The sequence below is a fragment of the Rhamphochromis longiceps genome, linkage group LG14 (assembly GCF_057381845.1).
Source record: "Rhamphochromis longiceps isolate RC_006_pf linkage group LG14, R_longiceps_female_GT1.1, whole genome shotgun sequence".
In the NCBI taxonomy this organism is placed as follows: domain Eukaryota; kingdom Metazoa; phylum Chordata; class Actinopteri; order Cichliformes; family Cichlidae; genus Rhamphochromis; species Rhamphochromis longiceps.
The window spans coordinates 32768908-32796558 of NC_140570.1; the positions used below are offsets into that span (position 1 = coordinate 32768908).

Sequence of the window (27651 nt, forward strand, 5' to 3'; positions counted from 1 at the left end):
TTCTTTCACTATTATTTTTATTATTGTATGCTTGTTATGTCGTTGTCACCAGGGCTGCACCTTCTGCTTAATGCGCAATTATATCTGCTTTATGAATATTCTCTCTCCGTCAAGACAAAGTAGAGAGGTATTTTTTGGGGGGAAATTAAACATCATACTTTTTAATATTTTGAGCAGAATCAGTAAAATAAATTACCCAACAGCCTGAAACGCATCCAAGGCAAACTCTGTTTCCCAGGGCATGTTTTACATGATCTGTGACTGTAGATACAAAACAGCAACAACCGTCTGTGTTGTTTTTGTGGAGGAAGGATTCTGGGGATTTGGTTCAGATGACAACAGGCTTAGCTCGTGACAGAGCAAAGGCCTGGCCTGTGTCACAGAGAGTAACTGCAGGAGATTGGACGAGACATTATCTGGCACCTTCACAAACCCAAAGGCCAACTGCAGACCCGATAAGGACAAGCTTTCCTTCTCTTCTCTGTCAGGGAGCTCTTGCAGAGCCAAGTTCACTAGATCATCTTTAATCCTTGGCCAGTCAGATTGCATGTGAACTGAGGAGTCTGGTGGTTTAATGGTGTGCCTGTGCTTTTTCTTTTGTCATTACATAAGGTCACAAGTGTCATTTCCATCCTAAGCAACATGCTTTATTTCCTAAGTTAATAAACAATGTCCCTTTCATCATAATACCATGTTCTGTTTTGTGCAGTAGCTTATATGAAAAAGCCACCCGTAATTTTTGACTTCCGTATGTGCATATTTATTTTTGATTGTAGCTGGGGTTTTTTTTAAGTTTTTGGTTTCTTTGATTGCATTTTTATTTTCTATTGTGTTCCTGTCTATCTAGGAACACAAAGTAAAACCAGTAGTAATTGCCATAATATGCCTACACCCTTCATATAGTTTCTGACTGTGAAGCAGATTATGTTCTGTGGCTCTGGATAGAATAAACGCCAAGTAGAGAATTCCCAAATCTGCTTCTGGAAAGTCTTTTGTTCGACTTGGGGATGTTTTCAGGCCAGGCTGCACCAGGGGACCACTGGAGGCAAGAGCAGATGTAAGGGAATGTAGTAGCTCGCTGGCTGGTTCTCATGTTTATTTACTTAAGCCTCATGTGTACATGTGTGTCTAAGTTTGCCTTGCATGCATTACGTTGAAAGATGGAGTTACAGGGCAGGATGTTTACCCTTCAAATGCCCTGACTAATGTGTCCGCATGCTCGTAGTGGCAGGCCCTGCAAGGAGTAGGAGATGCAGATATTTTCCCCCTTAAAACATGAATGACTTTGGTACCAGGTTTGCTCATGCTAATTGCTTTCTGCTATCATCTGATTTAATTTATTTAAAAACACGTCATTTTTTTTATTCCTGTAAGATTTAAACTTGCGTCTTGCTTCATCCATATTTTTTTTGTAGATTGTTTTGTTCCTTTAGTTTTATATCCTTTTTTTTTAACTGTTACTGTGTTACTTTTTTTTTTTTTTACCTTCTGTTTATTAAAACAAATGACTCTCTCTTTTTGTTAAGCAGAATGTCATATATAAAAGGCCTAATTCTGGATCCAAACATATTTAAAATGCTGTTCAATCAAGAATATAAGTCAATTGTGTTAGCATTTTTTTTTTATAATGTACAGTTTGAATCTCATACACCTGCAGCAATTACAACACCCTGTAGCTGTTCTGTGTTTTTTAATAACGTCATTTTATTTTAGTTTTTAATGCATCATTTTTGGTGCATATATAAATAAGACACATTCTGTGTGTGTTTGATGTAGGAGTGTGGTGGTGCCTGTGAAGAAAACCTCCCCTGGCAGCCTAGCAGTTAACACCCTGGGAAGCAGCAGCAGCACCTCTCCAGGCTTGACAACTGGCAGCACCCCCAACATCTTTGCTGCTACCTCTGCGACCCCCAAAAGCATGATAAACACTACGGGTATGCTACAAACAAGGTTACTGGACTAAAACCACGTTGTTCAAATCCTACACTCAGTCCTAGTAGCCTTGCTAGGATTTACATAATACTGCTTCAGTATTAAGATTACAAGTTGCAATTACTTGTAATCTTACTGACCTCTCCCGATTTTCCGTTAAATGATGCTATTCTAGGAATAGAACAAAGTGTTTTTACTGTGTATGATCATGTGATCCTGGATGTCCTTGCAGGTGGTTTTTGCTATCACTAGATGGCACTCTTTACCTTTTTTGACTCCCCAAAGCAGCCCTGTGCTTCTGAGAGTGAAAATGGCTGTTTAGCCACCAGGATTTGTCTAGACACCACCCTAATTTTAATCTGCTTCAACTGTACAGAAAACAAATCTTTTTTTTTTTTGTTTTGCCAAAAGTGAATTTGCATACCCTGACTTTTTATGGTGCATGGCTTCTGATCTGACTGACTAAATGGCCTCTCCCCCCTTGCTGTCACATTGCTTCTCCCGAGGCTGTGCTGCATTGAGCAGGATTCACCTCAGGGCCAGTGTACTCTGGCTTTTGAAATACCCCACTTAACACAAAGAAGCACAAAGGATTTCAAACACCTTTTAGTGTGCTGTATTATTATTATTATTATTATTATTATTATTATTATTATTATTATTATTATTAATAGTAATAGTAATAATAATAATAACAACAATAATAGTAATAATGGTAATACAAATCACTCTCCTCTCTGAGGCCTTGTGAAGGAATTTGAGAAATGTACCCAAGTGAAAGTGTGCTTTCAGCTAAATCCACAGACTCTCACCCAGACCACATGATATCATTCTCACTGGTCTGACCTCTCAAAAGGACAGTCAGAATGATTTTATATTTGCGACTATGCTGCCAAGAAGCTCTGACTCAGGTTTCACCTTTAAATTACAGTTGTCACAATATCCAAATTTCTTGGCTTGTTTAAAGCTTTTCCGATATGTTCGATATGTTGGTTGATTCTTCATCTTTGTCGTTTTACTAAACAAAACAGTTCCATGTGTCCCTGCTGGCACAAGTTTGAACCAGCTAAGTTGCACTTGGATTTAGTTAAAGTGCATAATTTGTTCTACTTGGTTGAAATTTGGGCTGAAGTCTACTGTCAGGGGCCAGATTGTGGCTGCTTTTTTATAACCTCCCATCCTTCCTTCATTTTCTTTCAGTCATTTCAATCTGTGTGCCATTAAAAACATTTACAAGCACTGGATGTAACTTTAATGGAATTTCCCTGAAGATAGACAATGGTTTTGAATAAGGCGTTGCTTCTTTCTTCAACAAATCTTGTGGTAGTATTTAAATGCTTTGAATTGACCACATTTTACTGTCTATTTTTAGTTACCTAAATATTTCTGCTTGGTACTTGACAAGGATAGTTAAAACACAATAAGACATAGCATTGCGTTTTCTTGTATCCACTTGTTCACTTAGTGGGAGGGGTCACTAAAAATCAGTGCAAAGTTGTTTGGTGGTCACCTTTATGCTGAGATGAAAATTTATATCCTGATTCAAAGTGGTATTCTTCCACTGTGACAATGCCTGCATTCAAAGGCCATTAGGGGGCCACTGAATGGTTTGATCAGTGCAGAAATTATGCAAGCCATGTGTGATGGCTTTCACACTTACCATATTTTGACCCAGTTGAACACATATGGCAGAAAGTGCACCAATGAGTTACACACCACCACCATCATCAAAAGCAAGTGCCGTAGCGTGCTTTTGCAGCACTTAGAGGCTTAACATCATAATAAGATGCCTAATGGACGTCTTTCCTCTAATTTGTCAGCCATCTGTATAAATCTGAAATTATTTTTGCCTTGCATTAATGTGATTCGCTTCTGTTATTCCTCCCGCAGGAGCCACTGACGCAGCTGCTTCTACCTCCTCTTCCTCCAGTTTTGTCAATGGAGCCACGAGTAAGAATCTGCCGGCCGTGCAGACGGTGGCCCCCATGCCTGAGGACACAGTAGAAAACATGAGGTACAACACAGTTCTTCCATTCAGCCAAACTCATTTAGTCAAACTGTGTCACTTCTGTATAAAATCTACCTGAAAGTAGATTTTTCTACATTGTGTTTCTTTCCTTAAAGTTTCCTCAAAGTGCTAAATCAAGATTTTCTATAGTTTTCTGCATTTTATGTGTGTGTGTGTGTGTGTGTGTGTGTGTGTGTGTGTGTATATATCGATATATATATATGTATATATAAAAACCAAAATAGTGGTTTTATGTTAACACTGTGGCAAAGTTTGTCCTAATTTATGTGCATGTGTATTACCTTGAGTACAGCTGGCTGTGACCTTGACTCATCTTCTCCCGTCGCTCTAATAGTTTGTGACAGACATCCTTAGATCTACTCTCCCACCGACTGCTGAGAGCCGAGGTCTTTCTCCAGAGTCTCGCTCTCCTCTCTTGCTCTGCCTCAGTGTTTTCTGCCACAGGAATAGAGATTCAGTTGCCATGGCAGCAGTAACCGACATCACTTAGCGTAACTGTGAAGTCAATGATGGTACTATCTCACCACAGAACCTACTGATGCCTGTGTTATATTTTAGATCACAGCCGAGCTGAATAGATTGCTTCGGTCTACTGAAATCAAACAAATAAATCTGATTATTACCATAGTTCTTTATTATAATATAATGACTTCATGATCCCAACTTTTAAGTCCCAAAGCATCATGAAGGAAGGATTGCCTGTGGTTTCTTTATTTTTTTTCTCTCTATTTCAGTGCCTTTTGTGAAGTAGACCAGAATCCACTACGTCAGAAGCTGACACCTCCTGAGCTCAAACCCTTTAGCTCCCTGACAGGATTAAAGACAGCCTCCAGAGGTGCAGGACAGTGTCTTAGGCAAGGACATCTATGCTAGCTACCTAGACTTCCTGCATCCTGCACTTTATGCTAGTGTGTCATCTCTCTGAATATGTTTTCCCAGGTTTCTTGAAGCGGGTTTCCACTACACATAAACCGTCCCTCTTCTCTTTCTGTTTTTCTGTATTCTGCAGCTTTCTGTCCATCTTAGCTGGGAAAACAAGCTTCAGCTCTCCTCGTGTTGTCCTTTTTTTTCTGTGTGTGTGTGTACACATAGGAGATATACTGTATCTCTACTTGTACACCGTCTCAGTTTGTATGGCTGCATGACTCCAGCTCACAGTTTTTCCGAGGTTCTTAGATAATGTCAGCCAGAGGCATAGAGTGATTGTCTAAAAGATGTGGAACTTCCTCTGCAGTGAACAACTGTGATCTCAAGTGCAACTCTGGTAACATATCACAACAAAGAATGCAAACAGCTAGTGAGATGTGAGTTCACATGGCTCTTAATAACATTAAATCTTCACTCACTAACATCTCTGCTGATAGCAGCCACAATCTCATTGATATCTGGCTTAGTTTGCATCCTCTGAAATGTGCTGGTTACCTCTTGCACCCACCAGTCTGACTCTGACAGTCTGACTACACACTAAGTGCTGTTAGCTGTGCACACCGGGTGAACTGTGGGGCTCTCACTGCTCCTTTTTTTATTGCTCCTTGATAGTGTAGCAAAAAGAATGACCTCTTTCAAGTTTTCTTTTTGAAATTCAGGTGTCTAATTTCTTTTTCTGACTTCTACTTTGATGTGCTCTCTGACAGCATTACTACAAAGCTAGAAAGGGCCTTGGAGAAAGTCGCACCCCTGCTGAGAGAGATCTTTGTGGACTTTGCGCCTTTTCTGTCTCGCACCCTGCTGGGCAGCCATGGACAAGAGTTGCTCATAGAAGGTACAGATGTTGTATGGCGCGTTTTATTCTTAGTGCGCTGTTAACATTTTTGTCCCAGTCACCCCACCGGCTGCCAAACTTTGGATGCTGTAGACATTGACAGGAGAGTTGCGATATTGCACACAAGCTGGGGGTCTGATTAAATTTGTTTTCCCTTTCATTCATCTTGTGGCATGTGTGTGTTTGTTTTCTTCATGATTCTTTTCTCAAATTCTTTCCACATATTGTTCCTAGATGTTTTTGTAACCATCAGCATTTCACTGTCAAACCAATCTCATTTTGAACTAAATGTTGGTAGCCTTTGCCACCTCATTGCATTATTTTTAGTGCCAAAATAAGATGAAATTTCCAACTCACTCTTTCCAACTCACATTGTACTAGAAGGGATTTTGAAATCTTTTTTTTTTTTTTTTTTTTAATTTCAGGGTAAGCTTTAACCTTTTTGTGCACAGTAAAATCTATATGCACGCACATTTTTATTACAATGAAGTATAAGTGCTTAAATGTTTCTGTATTACCGTAGTCATTTTTGTTGCTATTAAAATGTACTCTTGAATGTTTGACCTAGACGTGCCTCTGTGCAGCCACGAGGTTTAATGGCATTAATTATTTTATTTTAAAACGGTATTACAGCAGTCACTTTACAAATAGAGCTGCACTGACTGGTTTGGTTGTGCATAGTGTTTGCAGAAGTGTGAAATCTCTTTGCTGCACTCCACTCTATTTCCTGGTGGCTGCGTGAAGCTTTCCAGTCCCTTCCTCAAGCCTCAGGTTGGCAGCCTCTCACAGTGCTACTTGTGCCTAACCTCAGGGCTCTATGCCTACATGTGTGTGCACTACCACTCTATTCCCCAGGCTTGTTTTGGCTTGTATTCACAAGAAAACAGGGCCACCGCAGTCAGCACGCGCATGAGTGAGACTGTGTGTGTTTGCAGATGTTTGTCTGTTTGTGTGTAGTCCAAAACATACGCGGGTGGTCTCCGCTCTCTCAACTTGCACCCAAAATGCTTTCTCTGAATGCGGATTGCAAAAGTCTTTTCTTTTGCTGGTAACCTAACCGACACTGGTGGACACTGGCAGAGAATGACAGGATGCTGCCAGAACGCACTCTTGTGACTGTTATTTAAGCCCTGCTAGAGAAATACTTTGACCCACATTTACTGACCACCATTGTCCACTTTTCTCCAGGGGCATACTTTATTCATTAACTGTTTACACAACCAGTTGATTTAAAAAATGCATTTCCAATATTTTAATGTTTTGAATAACATTGCATTTAGTTAGGGTTTTTGTTGTTTTGCAATGTTGGATCTGAAATTTTATGGATCTTTTTATTAGCATCTTTTATTGTCATCTAATTTAAGCTTTTAAAAATAATCAGCTTTGGCATGTTTAATGATAAGAAGGGTCTTCTTTATTTGATATAACTAGTCTTGTCGAAATGAATGGTGAAATGATGCATTAAGTACTTTCTGCGCTCATGAAAAGGACATTTGAGGTATTACGGACTCCTTTTTAAAAATGTTTCCATTCCAACCAGTTAAGTTCCACAAACAAGCATGGTTTCCTCCAAGTCAGCCGTATATCATACATATATACATAAGTAAATAGAAATGTGAGTATGCTATGCACATGTGGCTTGGTCTACTCACTCAGTGTCAGGAGAAAGGAATGAAAAATCAGGTAGCAAAGCCTTGACAAGTGTGAATATGTCTGTTACCCTTTCACTCAAAGTCTGTCAGCAGACTGACCAAGCTGACAAACCAGAGCTGATCTCAGGCTGCAGACTGTAACCCCACAAACAAGGTCATAGATAGACAGCTCGGGCCTCAGCACTCTAGACATGTTTAACCCTGTCTGGGTCTGTGAAATGTGAACTCTGACAGGGATTAGAGCAGGTTTACCAGTCAAAACACTGCAAATACACAGAATCAACACTTGCTCTTGGACACCTATATTATATGGAAGTTTATCAAGCCACTTCAGCCCATCTTAGTTTCAGTCTGTTCATGACTGATTTTGCTTCGTCTCTTTTCGTCATCTACTTTTCTTCCCGACCCTTCCCAGGCCCGCAGTTGAAATACTGTGCTGTAGTGCAAAGGCGCTCCATTTACCAGTAATTACCAGTCATCCATCACTCCTTAGATTGCTCGGGGTCAAGCCCTCCTGTGCCCCGTGTGCCCCTTTGCCTCACTCTATTCCTTCACCCCCTTTGCAGACATGTGGTCACTGCAGCAATTATGTTGTGTGCACACTGAGCTTTACACTTGGAGTTGTTGGGTAAGAGCTGTGCGCGAACACTGCCGCTGTTGTGATGCCTGCCGCCTGCTCCTTGCTGTCCCCTGAGTGGCCCAGCTTGCTGGCACATCACCCCACAATGCCACATTCACCCATGCCTTAACCCTGCCCTGTTTACAGGAAAGGACTGGCAGGCCATGTTTAAATAGAATGCATTTAGTTTGTCTACCAGCACAAGGCCAGGGTCAGTTGGCCACCTGACTACTGTGTCAGTCCGGACTGACTTATGGCTTAGCGTGTCACTGCTATAACAAGAGGTCAACTGTGGCACTCTGTGTACAAGTGAAGGGTCACATCCTCTTAGAGTATTTACAATATGTTCCCTTGGACAGTCTCTGCTCATGAATAGAACTCAATGGAGAATCAGTGACCAAAAGATCCATCCATCCAGGGTTTGAATATTTTGCATTCTGTGTTAGATTATACCATTTAATCACACAAGTAAAACCATTTCCGCTGAATTTTGTCTAGTTGACCTTTAAAGGGGACCATTTATGCTCGTTCCTGGCTTTCCACCCTTGTACAATTCAAATTCAAAGTTCAAAATAATCCCTATTAATCTCAGTGCTCTCAGGTCTTTTTGCAGCCCCTCTGTTCATTATTTTATTAAAACAATCAGTTTCAGCTCCTCTCCCTTTGCTGACATCGAGGGTGGCAGTGAACTTTTTTCTGATTGGCTGTTTCATGCAAACAGAAGCTTAGAGCCAGAGCTGTGTGGCTGAGATGTTTATATTAGGGATAACCACTGCACTGACATCACACAGAGCCAAGATAAAAAAAACAAACAAACAAAAAAACAGCAAAAAGAAAAAAAAAACTGCCTGAAGAAGATTTAGAGCAGACTGAGGCCTGAGCCCATTGCACATGTCTAATATAAGCATCCAACTCATATGCTATATATATTACAGAAAATAATAAAACATAAATAGAAATAAATAAAAAGCCATGAAGGGAAACGTCATGTAATTAGAATTAAATTCATATTTATAAAATATATTAATATGTTATGTTTACATATCATAGTTTACAAATACACAAGTGCATTAATATTATCAGTATATATCATTGTTATCAAACGGTGCCCATACTTAACAGGCATGTCAACCAATGTAAATGTTACTGCAGTTTTAGTGTTTGGACTTTTGGAGGTAGGTCTGCTGCTGTGTTTACATGTGGACAGCAAATTGTACCTTGGACACACATGTGATTGTTTTATTTATTGTTTTCTGTGCTATTACAGCAGACACTCGTGCATTTCTCATTAAGCTATTCTGTATAATTAGGCTATTCTTTATACCCGTGTCTTCAGGTGCTTTTTGCATACTTTATAAAACCGAATAATATCAAAGATAACTCTGCTTTTAAGTATAATGCAAAACTATTTTGCTATTAATAATTTTATTAAATAAGCCATCATTACAACTACATGAATACTATTTTGTTTTTAAGTATTTGTACTGTGAAAAACTTAAAGTTCCTAGAAATCTTCTTTGGTGGATTCCCCATCATCCATGAAACAACAACATCCATGGGGCATAGGTGTTTTTACTCTGCCTGCCTATAATGAGTACTATAGAGTTCCTTTCTTTGCTTTATTAATGATTGCACCTTTAATGGTTCTCGCCGAGTGCAGCAGAAGGGCTGGAGGTGCAGAATACGAGACCAGTTGCAGCCATTGTTTCTACAAATGAGCTTTTCACACCTGCCCATGTTTCATTAGAGAGTTGTCTGCTTCAGCGGCTCACCGTCTACCGAATGGAGATGTGGGAAGAAGCTGTGAATGTCTTCTGTGAGCGTGTGGCATGTGTGAAGGATGTGCGTGTGTGGGGGTTGGAGTGCTCGTATGTAAATGTGTTGCAGATGTATTTTTTTGTTCTGTCGTTTTTTTTCTCCTTTACAATTTTATGACAGGCAAATTGGGAACACAATTTGGGGAGGGTTGGCAAAAATGCTAAAAGAGGCTATATACAGTAGCTTTGCACAAGTCGAGTACTGTATGTCGGTGTTGTGCTCTATGCGTTTTTCTTTTTTTATATATTATCTTGTTTGCCCAAATGATTACACCTTATCATACCAACAGTTGTATGCTTATGTTCTTTAACATGCAAGATTAATGTCTCTTCTTTTCATCTGCTTTATCTCCAAAGGTCTAGTGTGTATGAAGTCAAGTACCTCAGTGGTGGAGCTCGTCATGCTCCTTTGTTCTCAGGTGAGCATTTTCTTTCTCATTTTTTTCACAGTTTTCATCTTCCCAGGCTCTCTTTGTCTTTTTCTATCTGCCATTCTTTTTCATGTCTAATAGGCCGTTCTATACTCTGCTACTCTTGATAACATACTCTCTGCCAACACTCTGTGGAGACGTGCAAGGATCTGGTTTCAACCTTTGCAGATCAATATAAGCTGACACTCTGTACTGGCAAATTAGACATGGTCATTGCTATAACCTAGTTCACTCACCTCTTACTTTGAAAGATGTATTTTAAACAGAGACATGCACATTAGATATACCCTTTATCCAGTCCAAGTTGTGGATATTTTGAAAGTATACACATTTATGGTTAAGACTTGCTTCAGTTTTGAGGGCTCATGTTAGACAGCAAGTTATTTAATCTCTTCCCTCTTTAAGCTAATTGTCCAAACGGATGGTACAGACACACACTGATCTCTGAGAATCTACCGACTTTCTCACTACGCCCTAGAGCTTTATTACCAAGCTCTCCTTTAGAGAATGAGCTCCACCTCATGCCAACCCTGCAAGTGACTGATCACCTTTGAGCTGACCCTCTGAATCTCTTGTTAAGCCCATGTTTTAGGGAAGGTCAGAGCCCTGATGTAGCAGTTAGAACAGGAGACATTTAACATACCTTCTGTCAGCCCATCAGTCTTGCGTCGGGAGCCCATAAGGAAGCCATTACTTGGTGCCTCTGTGGATCCAGACTGCTGGGTCAAAGTCTTGAGGAGGTGGATTGCCACGAAGTGTGCTCAATGGTATCCATAGTCCAAAGGGCTCTTCGGCAGGGAGCTGTGCCTCTGTTATATGGAGGCCATTATTCAGGGGCTTTCCACCAAAAAATGTACGTAAATGGGGGAGCCAGTTTTGAGTTATTGTTGCTCTTTTGATGGTTTTTGATGGGCTCCTTTTTGTGCTGCTTTTCTGTCTGTGGGAAGTTGCATTTTCCAGCTTTAGGATTTATTGCAGATGAGAGCATCAGCATGCTGTTAAGGGTCTGAGTCCACCCCCCGTTACACAGATAGCATTACTGCAGCTCCAGAGGTTCCTGCCATTAGGGGCTCGCGGGCTGAAACCCAGGCTGAGATATCGATCAGACAGCAAGGCCTTGAAACTAGATTGTACGGTTTGGTGTCCTTCTAAAACTGTTCAGATAAAGATGAACAATTGCTCTTCATCCTTATAATACACTCTCTCTATGTATATACTCCACTTTTGTTACCAGCTGGTATAATTAACTGATGTAAAAATAGATAATTAGCAGTGTGTTCTTCATTACTTTTTTCAGGGAACCAAGCTCATATGTGCTGACCAGCTGTCAGAAGCAGCAGAGACAATCCTTAATCTGATTAATAACTGCAGTGCAAAGAGCTCATAATTGATGTCTTTGGTAGCACATATTGAATCTCAGCTGGTTTTAGAAAGCACAGCGAGTCTTGTCAGATGCAGGGTGAGCTTTTATCACAATAAAATGCCATCTTTGACATGCCCCCTCACATACTTTAACATTAATGTTTTAAGACAGCAAGGAGGGCACTTAGATGACCTTTAGTCCCTCTCTGTTTTGTGACCTGTCACTTTTATGAATAAATTAGTGCTAATGATCTGCCTTTTCTTATTTATGCATACTAATCACAGCAATCATTATGTTGCTGGCCATGGCTGCAGACACTATGTGTCTCTCCTCAGTCTGGGCAGCTGAATGAAAGGGTCAAGCAGCTCTGTTTCTTGTAACAGCTTAAACATACAGGGGGGGATCTAGAGTGGAGCCACAGAGATTTAGTGATGGAAGGCCTCCAGATGTGGAGAGTACAACTGAGCAAAGCAGAGTAGATAAAAGCAAAGGCTCCCGCATACTGACAGGTTGGATTGAAACACCACAAATACTTAGTGCCCTGCTGAATTTCAGGAAGATGAAAGTGGGAAGAGAGAGATGCCTCTCAAGGCCATCAAGCTGTTCACTGGGACAGGAGTTGTGGGATTTTAGGTGGTAGGATTTTCAAAGATACAATGGAGAATTCCAGTATTTCCCCAAGTGAGCATCAAACACTTCTTAGTATCGTTTGCGTTTCAACAAACTCACCTGCTCTTTAGTATTATGGCACTTTTTAGCCACTTGTAGCAAATTCATTTGTATACAGTAGACTACTGTAGTCTTCAGTTTTTTCCAACTGAAGCATTTTTCCCCCAGAAAGCTAAATTCAGTTTATATCATATCAAATACAGTGTAAATGAGTTGTAGTGTGTGGAAACTAAACTCAGCTATAAGCAAGTCACTATAGGACTTTAGTTCTGCTCGGATATTACTAAGAAGTAGTAATCCTGGATATGCCTGCTTGATATGTAATTATGAGCTAATAATAATGAGACAAAAATATGTCAAGCCTTTTTTATTTTTTAATTGTAACCAGACATGTCCAAAAGGCCAAACTATTGGTGCATCTTTAAAATTTCGTTTTTCTTGGCGAAACTACTAAACAAACTTTACATAGCCAGAGGTGCTGCACTGTGGTCATGGTCTGCATTTACATCAAGAATTACATCTCTTTTTAAGGAGCTGCACGTCGAGCCTAATTTCCTTCAAATGAGCTGCAGAGGATTTTTTAAATCTCTGCAATCAAAGGCAGCCTCCTCTGGGAGTTGTGCACTCCAGCTAAAAAAAAGAAAAAGAAAAAAGAGAGTCTCTGAAGTGCTATCTCAGCTGTCAACAAGCATACCTCAGACAAGATAGCATATTTGACTAGTTCATGCTTTACCTCCTCTGACCTGCTGCCACTTTCCCGGTGTTGCCCAAGTGTCACGTCTGCCTTGATTTCCGTATTTATTTTTGTCACGTGAGCATGGTGCGAGTGGAACCTTGGAAGTCTGGCTGTACATGATCCCTTTCCAAATCAACAACAGCCTATTCCAGGCAGATACTGTAGCACAGGAAAGGGGTCAGGGGGAACATTTGGAGACCAGATGCTCAGCAGTTTGTCAGCACCATCTCCCTGACTTAACGCATCGTAGGGTCAGACTGTGCACTCATGCGCGAACCAGTATGTGTCAGTCACAACAACTATGTACAAAAACACGTACCCATACATAATAATGTCAATGTCAGTTATTTTAGTACTATACTAAACAAATGCTGTTTATCTTATCCAGACACTCACAGGGAACAAGCAGTGTGTACCTCTTTTCTGCATGTAGATTATATACCACCATATAGTCTTTCAGTTGGGAATAGCAGTTATATTTAATGCTTTTTCGGTAAACAATGTTCAAAGGTTCCTTTATATATGTGAATAGCCTTAAGTTATAGGTACATTATTAGCCCTTAGAACTAAAACCCTTTCTCCTTTCATTTTTCTTCTGTTTCCCCTTTTTCTTTGAACTGTGGCCTTCTCTATTTTCTCTTCCATTTGCACCTCAGTAAGGTTACAGGAGAGCTGAATTTCCCACAGTGAAAGGCGCGCGCTCAAACTGCTTTTTAATCATTTCCAGAGCATGTTGTGAGACAGCAAGTGCTGGCACTCTGGCCCAGGACTCGGATTCCTTCCAGGCACTCACTGCAGGGCTCAGTGAGCCCGCTCAGTAATCTGTCACTGTAAGGGACGGAGGAAATGGCTGTATTTAAGCGAGAGGATACAGTTTCATCCCACAATTACATCTCTCCTGTGTTTACAGATCTTTTCACAGAGGAAGAAAGGATGGTCTTACATGTGGTGCAGAATTTCAGCTTTTTATAGCTATCACTTTATTTTTTTTCCTCAAAGGATATATCAACGAAATGCTTTTTTTATGTACTTGAATTACAAGCTATGAAACTGTATCTAAATTGCAGTTTCAAATATAAAATTTTCATGACGAAATGTGATTCTTGTCACTCTTTTCCGAATGATCTTGCTGCATATTGGATGCAAAGTCTGTTTTAACTTTTGATGTGCTTTGCAAAGATTTCTGATGTGTTCTTTGTATTATTCTGTTAGCTTTATGGTAATTTAGATGCACGGGCAGTCCTTGTGTGAGTAATAAATATTTTTTCTTTCTCTTCAGGAGTGGCAGAACTCGATTCAAAAGAATGCTGGACTGGCATTCATTGAGCTAATTAATGAAGGGAGGTAAAGTATCAGTTTATTAATATACATAAGATTAAACAACAAGGCCAGACACTGGGTTACTAATCCCCCTGTTTTTTACTAGATTGCCCATAAACCTCTTGCTCCTCTTGGCTGCTCTGTTGGAGGTAAAAGTAAATAAGATTGTTGTGAGAGGATAACATAAGAGTCTCGGGTCCTCCTCTTGTATTTTGTCCCTCTGTCTTTTTTGCTGTGTTTTTCTTGATTCCTCCCTCTTCCTCCCTGGGTGTGGCCAGACTGTGTTTTCTGTCGAGCAGATCAGGGGCGGCTCAGCCTCCTTGCCCATCTGCTGACCCATCTGGCCAGGCCTCCTCGATGCCCAGGTTCAAGCCTGAGCCCAGCCAGGCTTCTGAGTCCCCCGCTGGCTCGGGAACAAAGAGCTTCAGTCAGTAGGGCCACACGGCGCTGTCCAGGGTGCTGCTGACAGACACATAATTTTCCAGTCTTACTCAAATCTCTGTGCACCTATTCTGCTTAACTAGACAGACGTATATGTAGTTGTAGTCTGGTAAATCTGTTTGCCTTACAAGGCGTGGCTGACATAGACATTGTATCTGTTGTATGTGCAACAGAACATTCAGCTATGTTTCATAATGCAGCTGTTTGAATTCCAAGCCATTAACAGGCAGGCTAACAATGCTCTGATTAGGTGGATATTTTATTTAAGCTTATTCCACAATCAGATCTGACATCCACTTTAGAGGCCATTTATCCTCCCCTCGTGAAAACAAAGAGAGCATTCATTAAGTTATTGCTGCTTCTAGCACCAGACATTATCATATTAAATAGCTATTGAGAAAGAAAGGTGTGTTACTACTTTTATAACTAATGTGTTTCATGAGTTGTATGTCAATGAATGCCAACATGAGATGAGAGAGGCGCCTCTGCTAAAGGCACTGTCAGGAGGTGCAATCCACACATGGAAGCAGTCAAAGGACCAAGACAAATAAAAAACAACCTTTTAACTTTAATGCTGTTGAAATGACTGATGATAAGACATTTGTTGTAGCGAAAGAAAGTAGAAATGTTAATGATAATCAGGCCCCCCTCTTGACATAATGAAATTTTAGTTGCATTTGTTGTAGCAGCTAAGCACCCTCACTCCGTCATGGCGCGAATGGTGATTGATTAGTGTTTTCTATGCATGAAATAATACCACAAAAAGTCTGGTGGAGCGCGTAAATGTCTTTTTTCCATCTCCAAATATCACTTGTCAACTTGCTTTCTCATCTATTCTTGGTTTCGAAACAAAGCTTGGCGTTGTCAGCCTCTGTCTTTGAACAGTGAACTTCTGTCTATTAACGAGTGCTTGTCAACAACTAAAGAGGCGAGAGCAGCTGATGAATGCAGCCTTGGGATTATTGCCTCTCCTTGGGATGGGAGGGAAAATTACAATCTGTATCAAGCACTGAAGAGGAACAAGGGGTGTTTTAATTAAAACAAAGCTGGCCTAATGGTGTGTAAAATGGCATGTAATCTACACACAATATCCAGGGTGTTTTCACTTATTAAAGATACTGGAACCTATGTGTGAATGTGGGTGGAGACCACGGAGTCTCTAGACATGTGAGAAGCTTTCCACCGCCAGGCTTGTCAGCAATACAGTTTCTGGGTTGATGTTCTGGTCAGTGGGAAGGGATGCTCAGTCAATCAGGAGCGTGGCAGACAGGCTCCAGTGCTCTAATGACACTCTATTCCCTCCTTAATGCTACAGAGGGGTCTGTCACTGACCTGCAGCCTTGCAACATAACTCAGACAAATGATTCTGTTTACCAGTCTCCTCTCTCACTAAGCAGAATGTTACACAGTCCTGACAAGCTAAATTTACCTTTACACTGTGCTTTCCTTTGGAGTGTCTTTGAAATGCATAGTAATTTTAAAAATCCTTATGTTTTCTCCTGTTTTTAAATTTCTTTGCAATATTAAAGGTTGCTCTGCCATGCCATGAAGGACCACATAGTCCGGGTTGCCAACGAGGCTGAATTCATCCTCAACAGACAGCGAGCAGAGGACGTGCACAAACATGCAGAGTTTGAGGTATAAACTATGCTTCTGAAAGCATTAAAGGCCTGCCCAGAGTTGCACAGCTTACTGAATCAACAGTAAATACAGTATTTCAATATTTCAATTGACCAAATTTCAGTTTTACCATCTGCTGTGAAAATAGATTTTGACAATCTGCTAATGAGCTCTAAACAAATCCTATTAGTATAAAACAGGCATTCAACTTTATATGCTCAGTAATCGTGTCCCTCTGTGTCCTCACGAGGATTAAATCCTCGCTATTACAACTCGTATAAATTTAATTATTGGTGGCAAAGGGATCCCGGCAATATTAATTTAGGATTTTGATATGAGCTTTTGCCAACTAACTCGGGGGATAAAATCCCTTTGTCTGTATTTAGCCTACGCCCATCAAACCATCATTTGAGATATGAAAGGAAACACTAGGGTTTAAGTGGCATAATAAAAGAAGTGCACACTGGAGTAATAAGACCTTATAAAAGCACTAATCACTAATAAATGTTATGAAAGTAAGTAGTATTTTTTCAAATACAACAAATTATTATTTGAAGGTTAATAATTACAATAAATTAGACTCACTGGCCATTTGTTAAGTACACCTGTTCAACTGCTCATTGATTCAAATCAGCCAATCACATGGCAGCAACTCAATGAAATTATAAATGCATAATCAAGAGAACCTTCTGAAGTTCAAAGTGAACATCAGACTGTGGAAAAGAGCAAGTGATTTTGCACAAATGGCGGGATTGTTAGTGACAACAATAACTAAAATAACCACTCCTTACAGCCAGGATATGCGGAAGAGCATCTCTGAATGCACAACACACTGAACTTTGAAACAGAAGAAGACCACACTGGTACAGAAGTACATGAAAATGAGGATACAGTTTGTGCAGATTGACCAAAATTGGACAACTTAAGGTTGGGAAAATATTGCCTGGTCTGATGAGTCTCAATTTTTGCTGCCACATTTAAATGGTAGGGCCTCAATTACACATCGATCTATCCTGCCTGTGCGAATGGTTCAGGCTGCGTGTGATGTCATGGTGTGGCAAAAGTTTCTTGGACCCCTTAGTTCCAACTAAACATTGCTTAAATACCACTACCTGGCTATATGCTTGCTGTAAATGTCTGTTTGTTTTATGACTATGACAATGAGTTCACTGCTCATTGTCATGGTAGCTTACCTTTGGAATGTGGCGGGAAGGGAGATTTTAATCATGGATGTGCAGTGGAAAAAATCTGCTGCAACTGTGTAATGCTACAGTGGGGCAAAAAAGTATTTAGTCAGCCACTGATTGTGCAAGTTCCCCCACTTAAAATGATGACAGAGGTCAGTAATTTGCACCAGAGGTACACTTCAACTGTGAGAGACAGAATGTGAAAAAAAAATCCATGAATCCACATGGTAGGATTTGTAAAGAATTTATTCGTAAATCAGGGTGGAAAATAAGTATTTGGTCAATAACAAAAATACAACTCAATACTTTGTAACATAACCTTTGTTGGCAATAACAGAGGTCAAACGTTTACTATAGGTCTTTACCAGGTTTGCACACACAGTAGCTGGTATTTTGGCCCATTCCTCCATGCAGATCTTCTCGAGAGCAGTGATGTTTTGGGGCTGTCGCCGAGCAACACGGACTTTCAACTCCCGCCACAGATTTTCTATGGGGTTGAGGTCTGGAGACTGGCTAGGCCACTCCAGGACTTTCAAATGCTTCTTACGGAGCCACTCCTTTGTTGCCCGGGCGGTGTGTTTTGGATCATTGTCATGTTGGAAGACCCAGCCTCGTTTCATCTTCAAAGTTCTCACTGATGGAAGGAGGTTTTGGCTCAAAATCTCACGATACATGGCCCCATTCATTCTGTCCTTAACACGGATCAGTCGTCCTGTCCCCTTGGCAGAAAAACAGCCCCATAGCATGATGTTTCCACCCCCATGCTTCACAGTAGGTATGGTGTTCTTGTGATGCAACTCAATATTCTTCTTCCTCCAAACACGACGAGTTGAGTTTATACCAAAAAGTTCTACTTTGGTTTCATCTGACCACATGACATTCTCCCGATCCTCTGCTGTATCATCCATGTGCTCTCTGGCAAACTTCAGACGGGCCTGGACATGCACTGGCTTCAGCAGCGGAACACGTCTGGCACTGCGGGATTTGATTCCCTGCCGTTGTAGTGTGTTACTGATGGTGACCTTTGTTACTTTGGTCCCAGCTCTCTGCAGGTCATTCACCAGGTCCCCCCGTGTGGTTCTGGGATCTTTGCTCACCGTTCTCATGATCATTTTGACCCCACGGGATGAGATCTTGCGTGGAGCCCCAGATCGAGGGATAAATAGCAAAATGCACAATATACACAATATAGAGTTTAAATGTAAATTAAAAATATAAAAATGTAAAAAGCATTGGTCAACAGAAAGCTTGTTTACACAGTAAAGTTTTTAACTGTTTTTTAAAGGATTCCACAGAGTCAACCAAACGTTGTCTCTGAGGAGTGTTTCCAACATCGTGTTGAATGTTTGCCACAAAGAATTAAAGCATTTCATAAAGCGAAAGCAAGTACTAGAAAGTTGCAAGTTGTGTAGTGGTTTACACATTCATTTAAAAAGCAAAAACATCTCCTGTTTTATCCCAGGAGGAGACACAGATCCCTTTGGGGTTTCTTATGGAAGGTTATCCAGTGTAAATATCTACCATATCAAACATGCAGAGCTAACTGCTGTTGTGAAAGAGTGAGCAGCTTTGATTTATGAATTATTTTTGCATCGTGTTGACATCATAGCTGAGAGAGGTGAGAAATGATAACCATTGAACTCAGATATCATTAGAATGCACAATATTCTCCGTGCTATATTACCCCGAACTAGACAACAAAAGTGGATGGATGGTTTGGTAGATATTACAAATCTGATTAATACACTTGTTTAATTTGGTATCATAATAAAAGTTTAATTCCTCATTAGTGAGGGTTTCAAATATTGTTGGGCTATCTTGGCGATACCCACAGGGTTGGGGTCGCAGTAATTGTGAGATAGACTAGAGTAGAAAACAAAACTGAGAGTTAAATAGGACATAAACCGTAGTTTTCAGGTTTTTGGTCTTCTGATTTTAAATTGTAACACCACCTGCTTACTTTAAAACAAAAATATTTAAAACAGCAACATTACAACTTTATAATAGCCCAAAATACACTGTACTGCATTTTTTAACTATTCACAAAGTTTTATAATCATGCGATTATCGCAACGACAGTTGTTATGAAGTATTACCAGTCTGACTGTTCAAAATCAAAATGTGTGTTTGCTATCGAACAAAACCACACACACACAATTCCGCCAGCTCTGTTAACAGCTTGTACATATGAGTAGTGATGAGTTTCTTATCTGGGAGAAGCAGCCATCCTCAAACAGCTGCTTGATATACAGTTCTTGAGGATCCTTGACCCACTAGATAAACTGGAAGAGACGGTTAGATATGCAATGTCAGGAGAAGGGGGAAGTGTACCTGGCCCCATCCGTTCTGTCTGCCAACTCCAGACAGCCTACACTTTTCATCTAGGCCTGACATTACTTTATTACCCACTCTTCAAGATTGAAGATTCAGGACGCAGATAAGACAGTTTTACAATTAAGTTGGTGTCAGGAAGACGCGTCATATGCTTTAAGTGATAAATAATGTTTGATATTTGTCACTGCGTCACGTTGTAATGTGAGGTGACGGGCGGAGATTGAGTTATCCGCTTTATGAGGTATATGTTGAAGTATAATATCTGACAGAATTCAAATTTTAAAGCAGGAAATTCAATTAACTTCCAGCTTCTGTTAGCAAATTAGATTGCGAATATTAGCAAGAGTTCCCCTCAGGGTGGCCTAGTGAGACAGAGTCGCATGTGCTCCTCTAGTTTACATTTAGCTACCTGGTGCGCTTCTGTTGCGCTGACTTCAGGAAAAAGGTTTATAAGTAAAGCTGCAAATTTTACACATTGTATTTTATTTAAACATTCTGACAAGTAGATTTTTTTTATATTTATGATTTGAATTATATAAAACAATATGTTCTTACACATTCTTACAGTTTGTTTTAGAAGATAACTGCAAATCTTCACATTTTAACCCATTGCTATACCAGCGGACAGCATAAACATTTTATTGATATAATGGCATTGTAGCTTTGTAAACCCTGACAGGCTATATTCTTCTCCCCTAATAGCGCCATCCAAAGCTACCTAACAGGAAGCCTCATCTGTCCACAGTTAGGCAATGGACTGCCTTCATGTGCTTGCAGTGATTTAGTGCCCTCCTCCAAGGGAGTAGAAATATATCTCTCAGCTGTCCACTAATATCTTTATGCACTCAAGTGTGTTGAATGAAGCTATAACATTCTTCAGCGTGACAAATGCTCCATTAGAGTGTATATATTATTCTGACTTTATTCAAGTAAGACATTCTCAAATGCTATTAGAACAATGTCCAGCATTAAATTTGATGGTAGATACTGTACCTAAATATATAAATACAGAATGAGATTAACACATTTTGTTTCTTTCTTCTCTTTTCTTAAATCTGAAATTAGTCAAACTGTGCTCAGTATGCTGCTGACAGAAAAGAGGAAGAGAAGATGTGTGACCACCTGATTTGCGCCGCTAAGCACAGAGACCATGTAACAGCCAACCAGTTAAAGCAGAAAATCGTCAACATCCTCACCAACAAGCATGGTGCCTGGGGCACGCTGGCCCAGAGGTAGGTCCCCACACTTGAACAAGTTTAACTGCAGACCTACAGGGGTGGTGTTAAGACTTCAAGATAAACTATAGCCACTCAATGTTAGGTACAACCTACAGGACAAAAGTTACCTGTTCACAGTACTCTGCAGTCAGAGGATAGGGCCACCAGTTAATGTCATTTTCCCAGGATCCGATAGGGTCAGCAATCAGGTCAGCAAATGCAATTACAGTGCCGAGTGGCTTAATCCTCTGGGGACAGCTGATTGGCCAGTCATCTAACATACCAGGGTGGAAGACGGGGGTTGGGGTGTTTCTGCAGCATTGTCCAGGCATTCATTGACCCTCTCAGTAACACAGCCCAGCACCTGGTGGTAGTTGCAGCCTTCCCCATGGGCCCTGTTAAAACAACCACCAGCTCTCCCACTCTGCTGCTTACTTTTCACTATCATCCACATGGTCCCATGGATGCAGGGCTGGTTAGAAGCATTGACAGCTAGTTATTTTAGACAAACAAAGGAGTCACAGCAAGCTGTTTTGTTTTCTTCTGGGCTTATGGCTGGGAATTACAGATATGACAAAAAGCATGCAGTTTTTTATAATAGCAGAACTATGAGCAATGACTTGGTGCAGGGAAAGCCTCAGGCAGTTTGAGTTAAATATCCACATCACATTATACAGGCCAGTTGTAGAAATGCACAGTAGTAGTAAATTTGTTCACATAAAATGAATTCAAGAGCAGCCAGTTGAGAGAAAGTCTGCCACTTTATACACAAACCGCAGCTGCTTATTTGCCAAATTTTTGCATCTTTGCTGAAACAGTAGCTTTAAGTTTGTTATTACGTTTTAACGATACAGTGCAGATGTTCGACTGGGTTTGCTGAGCGTGAATTTGTTTCAGATCTTAAACCAGGTTTCCTCATAATATGAAAAAATGTTTTACTAATTTTTATAGCTTTATTTTATGTTTTTAATGTTTCGAGCATTTTCCATCAAAATCAGTAGATGTTCTAAGCAGCTAAATGTGTTCTTTATCCTTCTACTCACGGAACATTGTGTGCAGTAGCCAGTCTAATTTTATCAAATGCATGTATATTGACATCACATGCTGCAATTTCCCGTTGACACTTGGATTTGTTAGAGGCAATAATGTATTGCAATTGCTTCCAGAACAATGGCAGAAAAACTGACCTTATCCAAACACTGTGTTTAATATTATGTTAATATTTTGACCGTGACTGTGAGGATCTCAGGGTCCAAGTACAGATTTTCTTAAAACTGACTGAACCTTAACTACCCATGGAAATCTATTGGACTGAATTCTGGGCTCTTGTTCAAATATTTATGGAGCTTCTCTCAGAGGCATATCATTTGCATTGAAACAAAAGGTTATTGAGCGTGGGTGCATTGTAAATGATACCGCAAAACTTCCAACAAATTCAAATTTAATGGTAACCTGCTGGTGAAGAAAAATGATGCAATATGCTCACAAGCTCAAGGCAGTGTTGCAGTTCAGCAGCTCAGTCTTATTCAATGCTACATTAACTTTCCCATTTATGCTTCTCTTGTAAAATATAAAGCCCTCAAGCATTTTGAGGTGGCTGTCTGTTTTGTGTGTGTGTGTGTGTGTGTGTGTGTGTGTGTGTGTGTGTGTGTGTGTGTGTGTGTGTGTGTGTGTGTGTGTGTGTGTGTGTGTGTGTGTGTGTGTGTGTGTGAACCTTTAGTTAGTAATGTTTGTTTTTACCGTCTTGCACAGAGATTGCTTTGCCTTTAACTCCCAAGTTCTGCCTGGGGACATGCCAAGGGATATTTATCATTAGTGTAGGATATATTATAAACAAAATTATTCATAGGAAGGCAGTAGTCAGACTACTGACACTTTTCTTTTAGTGTTTTTTTTTTTTTTTTTTTTTTTTTTTTTTAAACCGCATGTTTGCAGCTTTGCTCATTAGATGCCCAAGTATTAGATTTCTCTGTTTTTGAATTCCTGGTATCTGCAGCCAGTTGATTTTAAGTTGTTGTTCACCTTAGAACAAACAGTTTTAGGAAATTGTGTTGTAGCACCAACAGCAAGAGCGGTAAATAAGGAAATGATCTGTACACGGCGTTAAAACAGCTGCTCTACAGTCATATGATCTGCCTGAAAAATACGCAGATCAGACCCTATGGTGGCCCGTTGGATCCATACTATATGCTTGCTTGATGATGAATGTCCCTCTGTATGGAGTCAGCATAGAAAAATCAATAGTCCTCAAATTGAAACAGTATAGGGTTGTATTGATCCGCTGTGCTAAATCAAAATGAGGAGGCTTTGATACATCTCTCCAAGACAGCTCCCTGTGCAGTAATGACACCCTATCAATTTTAGCTTTACACTGATAAATCAAGTTGAAAATTGGATGTCAGAGTTTTTTCCAGGGAGAGTGTGATTTTCCCTGCCCTCTGGTCCCCTCTGCTGTTGACCTCTGAACCCTGCCAGTGGATTATAAAGTTCAGGCTCGTCTAAAGTGAAAGTAGATGTCAAGGCGATGCTGATGAATTCATTGAAGACTAATGTCCAGCACTTTTGCAGCACGGGACTACCGTACTGTGACAGCACAATAAATTCTCTCGACAAAGTTAAACTGCAACTTTATTTTATGCAACAAAAGTCTTTTTGAATACACCGTTAGAGTAAAAAAGGCAGCTTAATGGTGTATTTGTTCATTTTCTTTTTTTATTTTTATATGCGTTATTGTTTTATATTTTGTTATATATTTAAAGGTCTAATTTTAATATTGCATTACATTAACACACACACGTACCTTTAAACACTTGAAAATTCATTGGATTTCATGCACTGATACTAACTGTTTCGACACAGCCAACCTAACACAAATGTAAAAGGGAGCTGAAGCATACAAGCTTCTCTTTGTTCCCATGCGGGCGTCTGAGTTCAGTAGCATCACTGACAGCTGACGGAGGAGCCTCTGCTGGCCTCCACAGCAGACCTTAACCTTACCTGACTAGTCTATTGATTGTCAACATTTCTTCTGTATAATTACTTTTTTGTAGCAGAGGAGCAAAAGGAAAATGGCGGCATATATTGATCTGTTTCGAGGCAGTGAAACAGCCGTTTCCCTTGACTAACAGTGAGTTTCATCTCTGGCACGTGATGAATGGTAACAATCTGCCCGTGGATAATAACTTTGTGATGGAATGAACCTTTTTACTCACAATGTGCCCGCAGTATTTGGTCCTTCCTGAAAGGGGTTATCAATTCTAATAGAATTCTACTACCACAGTGGGGGTGTGAGCACCTTCAGAGATCCTTAAAGCCTTGCAAGGGTTGAGGTCTGATGATCCCTTTGGGGCAGAAAACAAAAGTCAAGGTCCCCAATTGAGCCTGACAGTAAAAACAAAATTTAATCTGGCAACATACTGGATATAATTCAAAGACACGTTTATACTTGACGTCCAGAGCAGCAAAACGTGTATGATCCTACATTCTTGTGATTAATCTGAAGTACTCTGTTAAATATTGTAAAATCAAAAGGGGAATCTTAGAAGCTGCTATAAAATTAATTCACCTCTAAGGGCTTTTTTTCTGTTCACATGCACACTTTAGATGTTTATCTCCCATCCACTCTACCAAAGCGGTTTCTGCTCTTCCTTATTTTTTTAATCTACTATGTACATCAATAAAATGCAGCTCTGTTTAAGACAGCCTCTAAGTGAGGGTGCATTTTATGATCTTCATTAATTTGATCTTATTGAAAACATGATGCTTCTTTGTTCTCGCTCGCTTCTATCCTCTCTTTTTCACATTCGTTCTTGACCTACACCAGGCTCTCTTCCCTTGGGGCCCTCTTAACCTTGTACGCTGTGCTAATTATCTCTGGAAAGAGGCCCATTCACGCAATCATCAATTTCAGTGGGCGTTGAAATTGAGCTGGGCATTGCTTGACTGTGCCACATTTCCAGTGAAAGATAGGTTCCGGAAAGCTGGCGATCCAGGGGAGCTCACCAACAGCACAATGTGGCTCCTCATCCCTCGTATGTCTGTCTTCATTATGCCAGATGACCTGGAGTTAATCTTGTTGCCGCTGTGTCCTTTTGTCTTTGTCCAATAACGTTCTTCAGTGTGTTTCCATTCTATCTCTTAATCAACAAAAGAAAAGTCATATCCAGTAACCCGAAGCATTTCGATCTCAGCTTCGTAACCTAAAGTCTGCGGCAGTCTTGAGAACAGCGATGAAAAGCTATGGTGAAATTAAAGAGATGAAAGTATTGTGTGCCATTTGCAGCCCTTTGTGATAATCTAATCATGATGTTGGCCATACAGTCACTTAACACTTGGCATTCGAGAGACACATGATCAGACTTGGTGTGTTTTTATAGAGGAAATTACTCTGTATTTTTTTCCTTACTTTATAGTTTACTTTGAACGCAACGGGCTCATCACCATATGGTTGCCAGTCACAACTTTCATGCACAGGGTGCTTTTTTGTGTCTTTTTAGTTTTTTAATCTAACAGCAGAATGTTGGTGAATGCTGCATAAAAATCCCCAAAAAGAAGAAGAATGTGCTGGTTGACAGAAGATGTTTTCACATTTTTTCGCTTTGGTTTGCAGCCTCTGCAGGCTGCCCGATGGCTTTCATGGCGTGTGAGGTCCCTGTCATTACAGTGCCACATGTCTGGTTGTCATTTTAATGTACACAAAGGATAGGTTTCAATAAATCAGTGTTAAATGGGCGAACGAGAACTGACTACTATGGCAGAAATTACTGGTTGAGCAGCTAGATAACAAGTGAACTATTTATTACTGTCTCCTTATTTTACTTTAGCTCAATTTTTACCTTAACTGAGACATTTCAAACACGTTCCTCGTGCACTTTTTAGTTCACACTTTTTAGATCACATAGTCAGAGCCTGTTAGGTTGGCAAACAGAAAAAGAAAAGACCACTTGTCCTCAGAATTACACTAAAAACTGGCGTGTTTTCAGTGTCCGTGTGTGTGTGTGTGAGACAGAAACCAGTCGCTGCTCCTTTGAATAGAATTGTCTGTGATTACTGGCATTTATTATAATTACCCCCTACTCATGTCACCAATGGAAGCTTTTTAAAAGGAGTATAATGGTGTTTTATTGAATCAGCATGTCCCTGTCCTTCCTCCCGACTGCCTCACACAAATCCCCTCTGAGCATAAATAGAATAAAAAGAAAATCTTTAACCATGAGAAACTCATCTGTCTGCAATCGAGCGCTGTGCAAGTTTTATGAGCCATTCTGTTTTAAATGGCTTGAAAAACATGAAGTTAATTATTGCTTTTGACAACAGATCACTGTGGTCACTTATCTCTAAGGCATTATACATTTTATTACATTTACAGATGTGAAGTTACAGAGAAATAGGTGCATATTTCAGTTAGTGTTGAGGACTCTTAAGTAGCTGGCCTGTAACGTGTTAGGCCATTGCTCCAAAAAAGATGCATTGCATCTCAAAGGCTATAGATGGATGCTGACATTTTAGTTCGACAGTTGGATCCATAAATATTTGGACAGAGATAACTTTTTTCTAATTTTGGTTCTGCACGTTGTCACAATTGATTTTAAATGAAACAACTCAGATGCAGTTGAAGTGCAGACTTTTATTTTAGTGGGTTGAACAAAAAGATTGCCTAATATGTGAGGAACTAAAGCTTTCTCTTTTTAACACATTTCAGGTGCTGAAAAAGTAACATGACAAATTAAATAACTGAAAATAAAATGTTCATTTCTACTACTTAGTTGAAAACCCTTTGCTGGCATTGACAGCCGGAAGTCAAGGACGTCACCAGATGCTGGTGATTCTTCCTTTTTAATGCTCATCCAGGCCTTAACTGCAGCGACTTTCAGTTGTTGGTTTTTTGTGGGACTTTCTGTCCAAAGATTAGTCTTCAACAAATGAAATGCTCAGTTCAGTTAAGACCAGGTGATTGACTTTGACATTCAAGAATATTCCACTTCTTTGCTTTAATAAACTCCTTGGTTGCTTTGGCTCTGTTTTTTGGGTCATTGTCCATCTGTATTATGATACACCTTCCAATCAATTTGACTGCAATTGGCTGGATTTGAACAGACAGTATGTCTCTGAACACCTCAGAATTCAACTGGCTGCTTCTGTCCTGTGTCACATCATCAATAAACACTAGTGTCCCAGTGCCATTGGCAGCCATGCACACCCAAGCCATCACACTTCCTCCACTGTTTTTCAGATGATGTAGTAATCTTTCTTTTTTAGATTTTTTTTTTTTTTTTTTTTTTTTTAGCAATGTCCAATCTAGTCTTTCTATTCTTGAGGCTTATGAGTGGCTTGCACCTTGCAGTGAACCTCTATATTTACTTTTATGTAGTCTTCTCTTTATGGTAGACTTCAATATCAACACACTTACATCCTGGAGAGTTTTGTTCACGTGGCTGGTTGTTGTGAAGGGGTTTCTCATCACCATGGAAGTGATTCTGCGATCATCCACCACTGTTGTCTTCCATGGACGTCCAGGCCTTT

The 27651-nt window shown here is 40.1% G+C and overlaps 1 protein-coding gene across 1 annotated transcript in view; it reads left to right on the forward strand.

Moving 5' to 3' along the window:
• nbeab (neurobeachin b) overlaps positions 1-27651 on the forward strand; it is a 118867-nt gene that overhangs the window by 6625 nt on the left and 84591 nt on the right. Inside the window, exons 6-12 of the mRNA XM_085380895.1 lie at positions 1777-1934; positions 3823-3946; positions 5596-5723; positions 10169-10230; positions 14290-14354; positions 16301-16409; positions 20978-21144. Coding sequence (XP_085237021.1) covers positions 1777-1934; positions 3823-3946; positions 5596-5723; positions 10169-10230; positions 14290-14354; positions 16301-16409; positions 20978-21144 — 813 coding nt within the window. The remainder of the gene's footprint in view (positions 1-1776; positions 1935-3822; positions 3947-5595; positions 5724-10168; positions 10231-14289; positions 14355-16300; positions 16410-20977; positions 21145-27651) is intronic.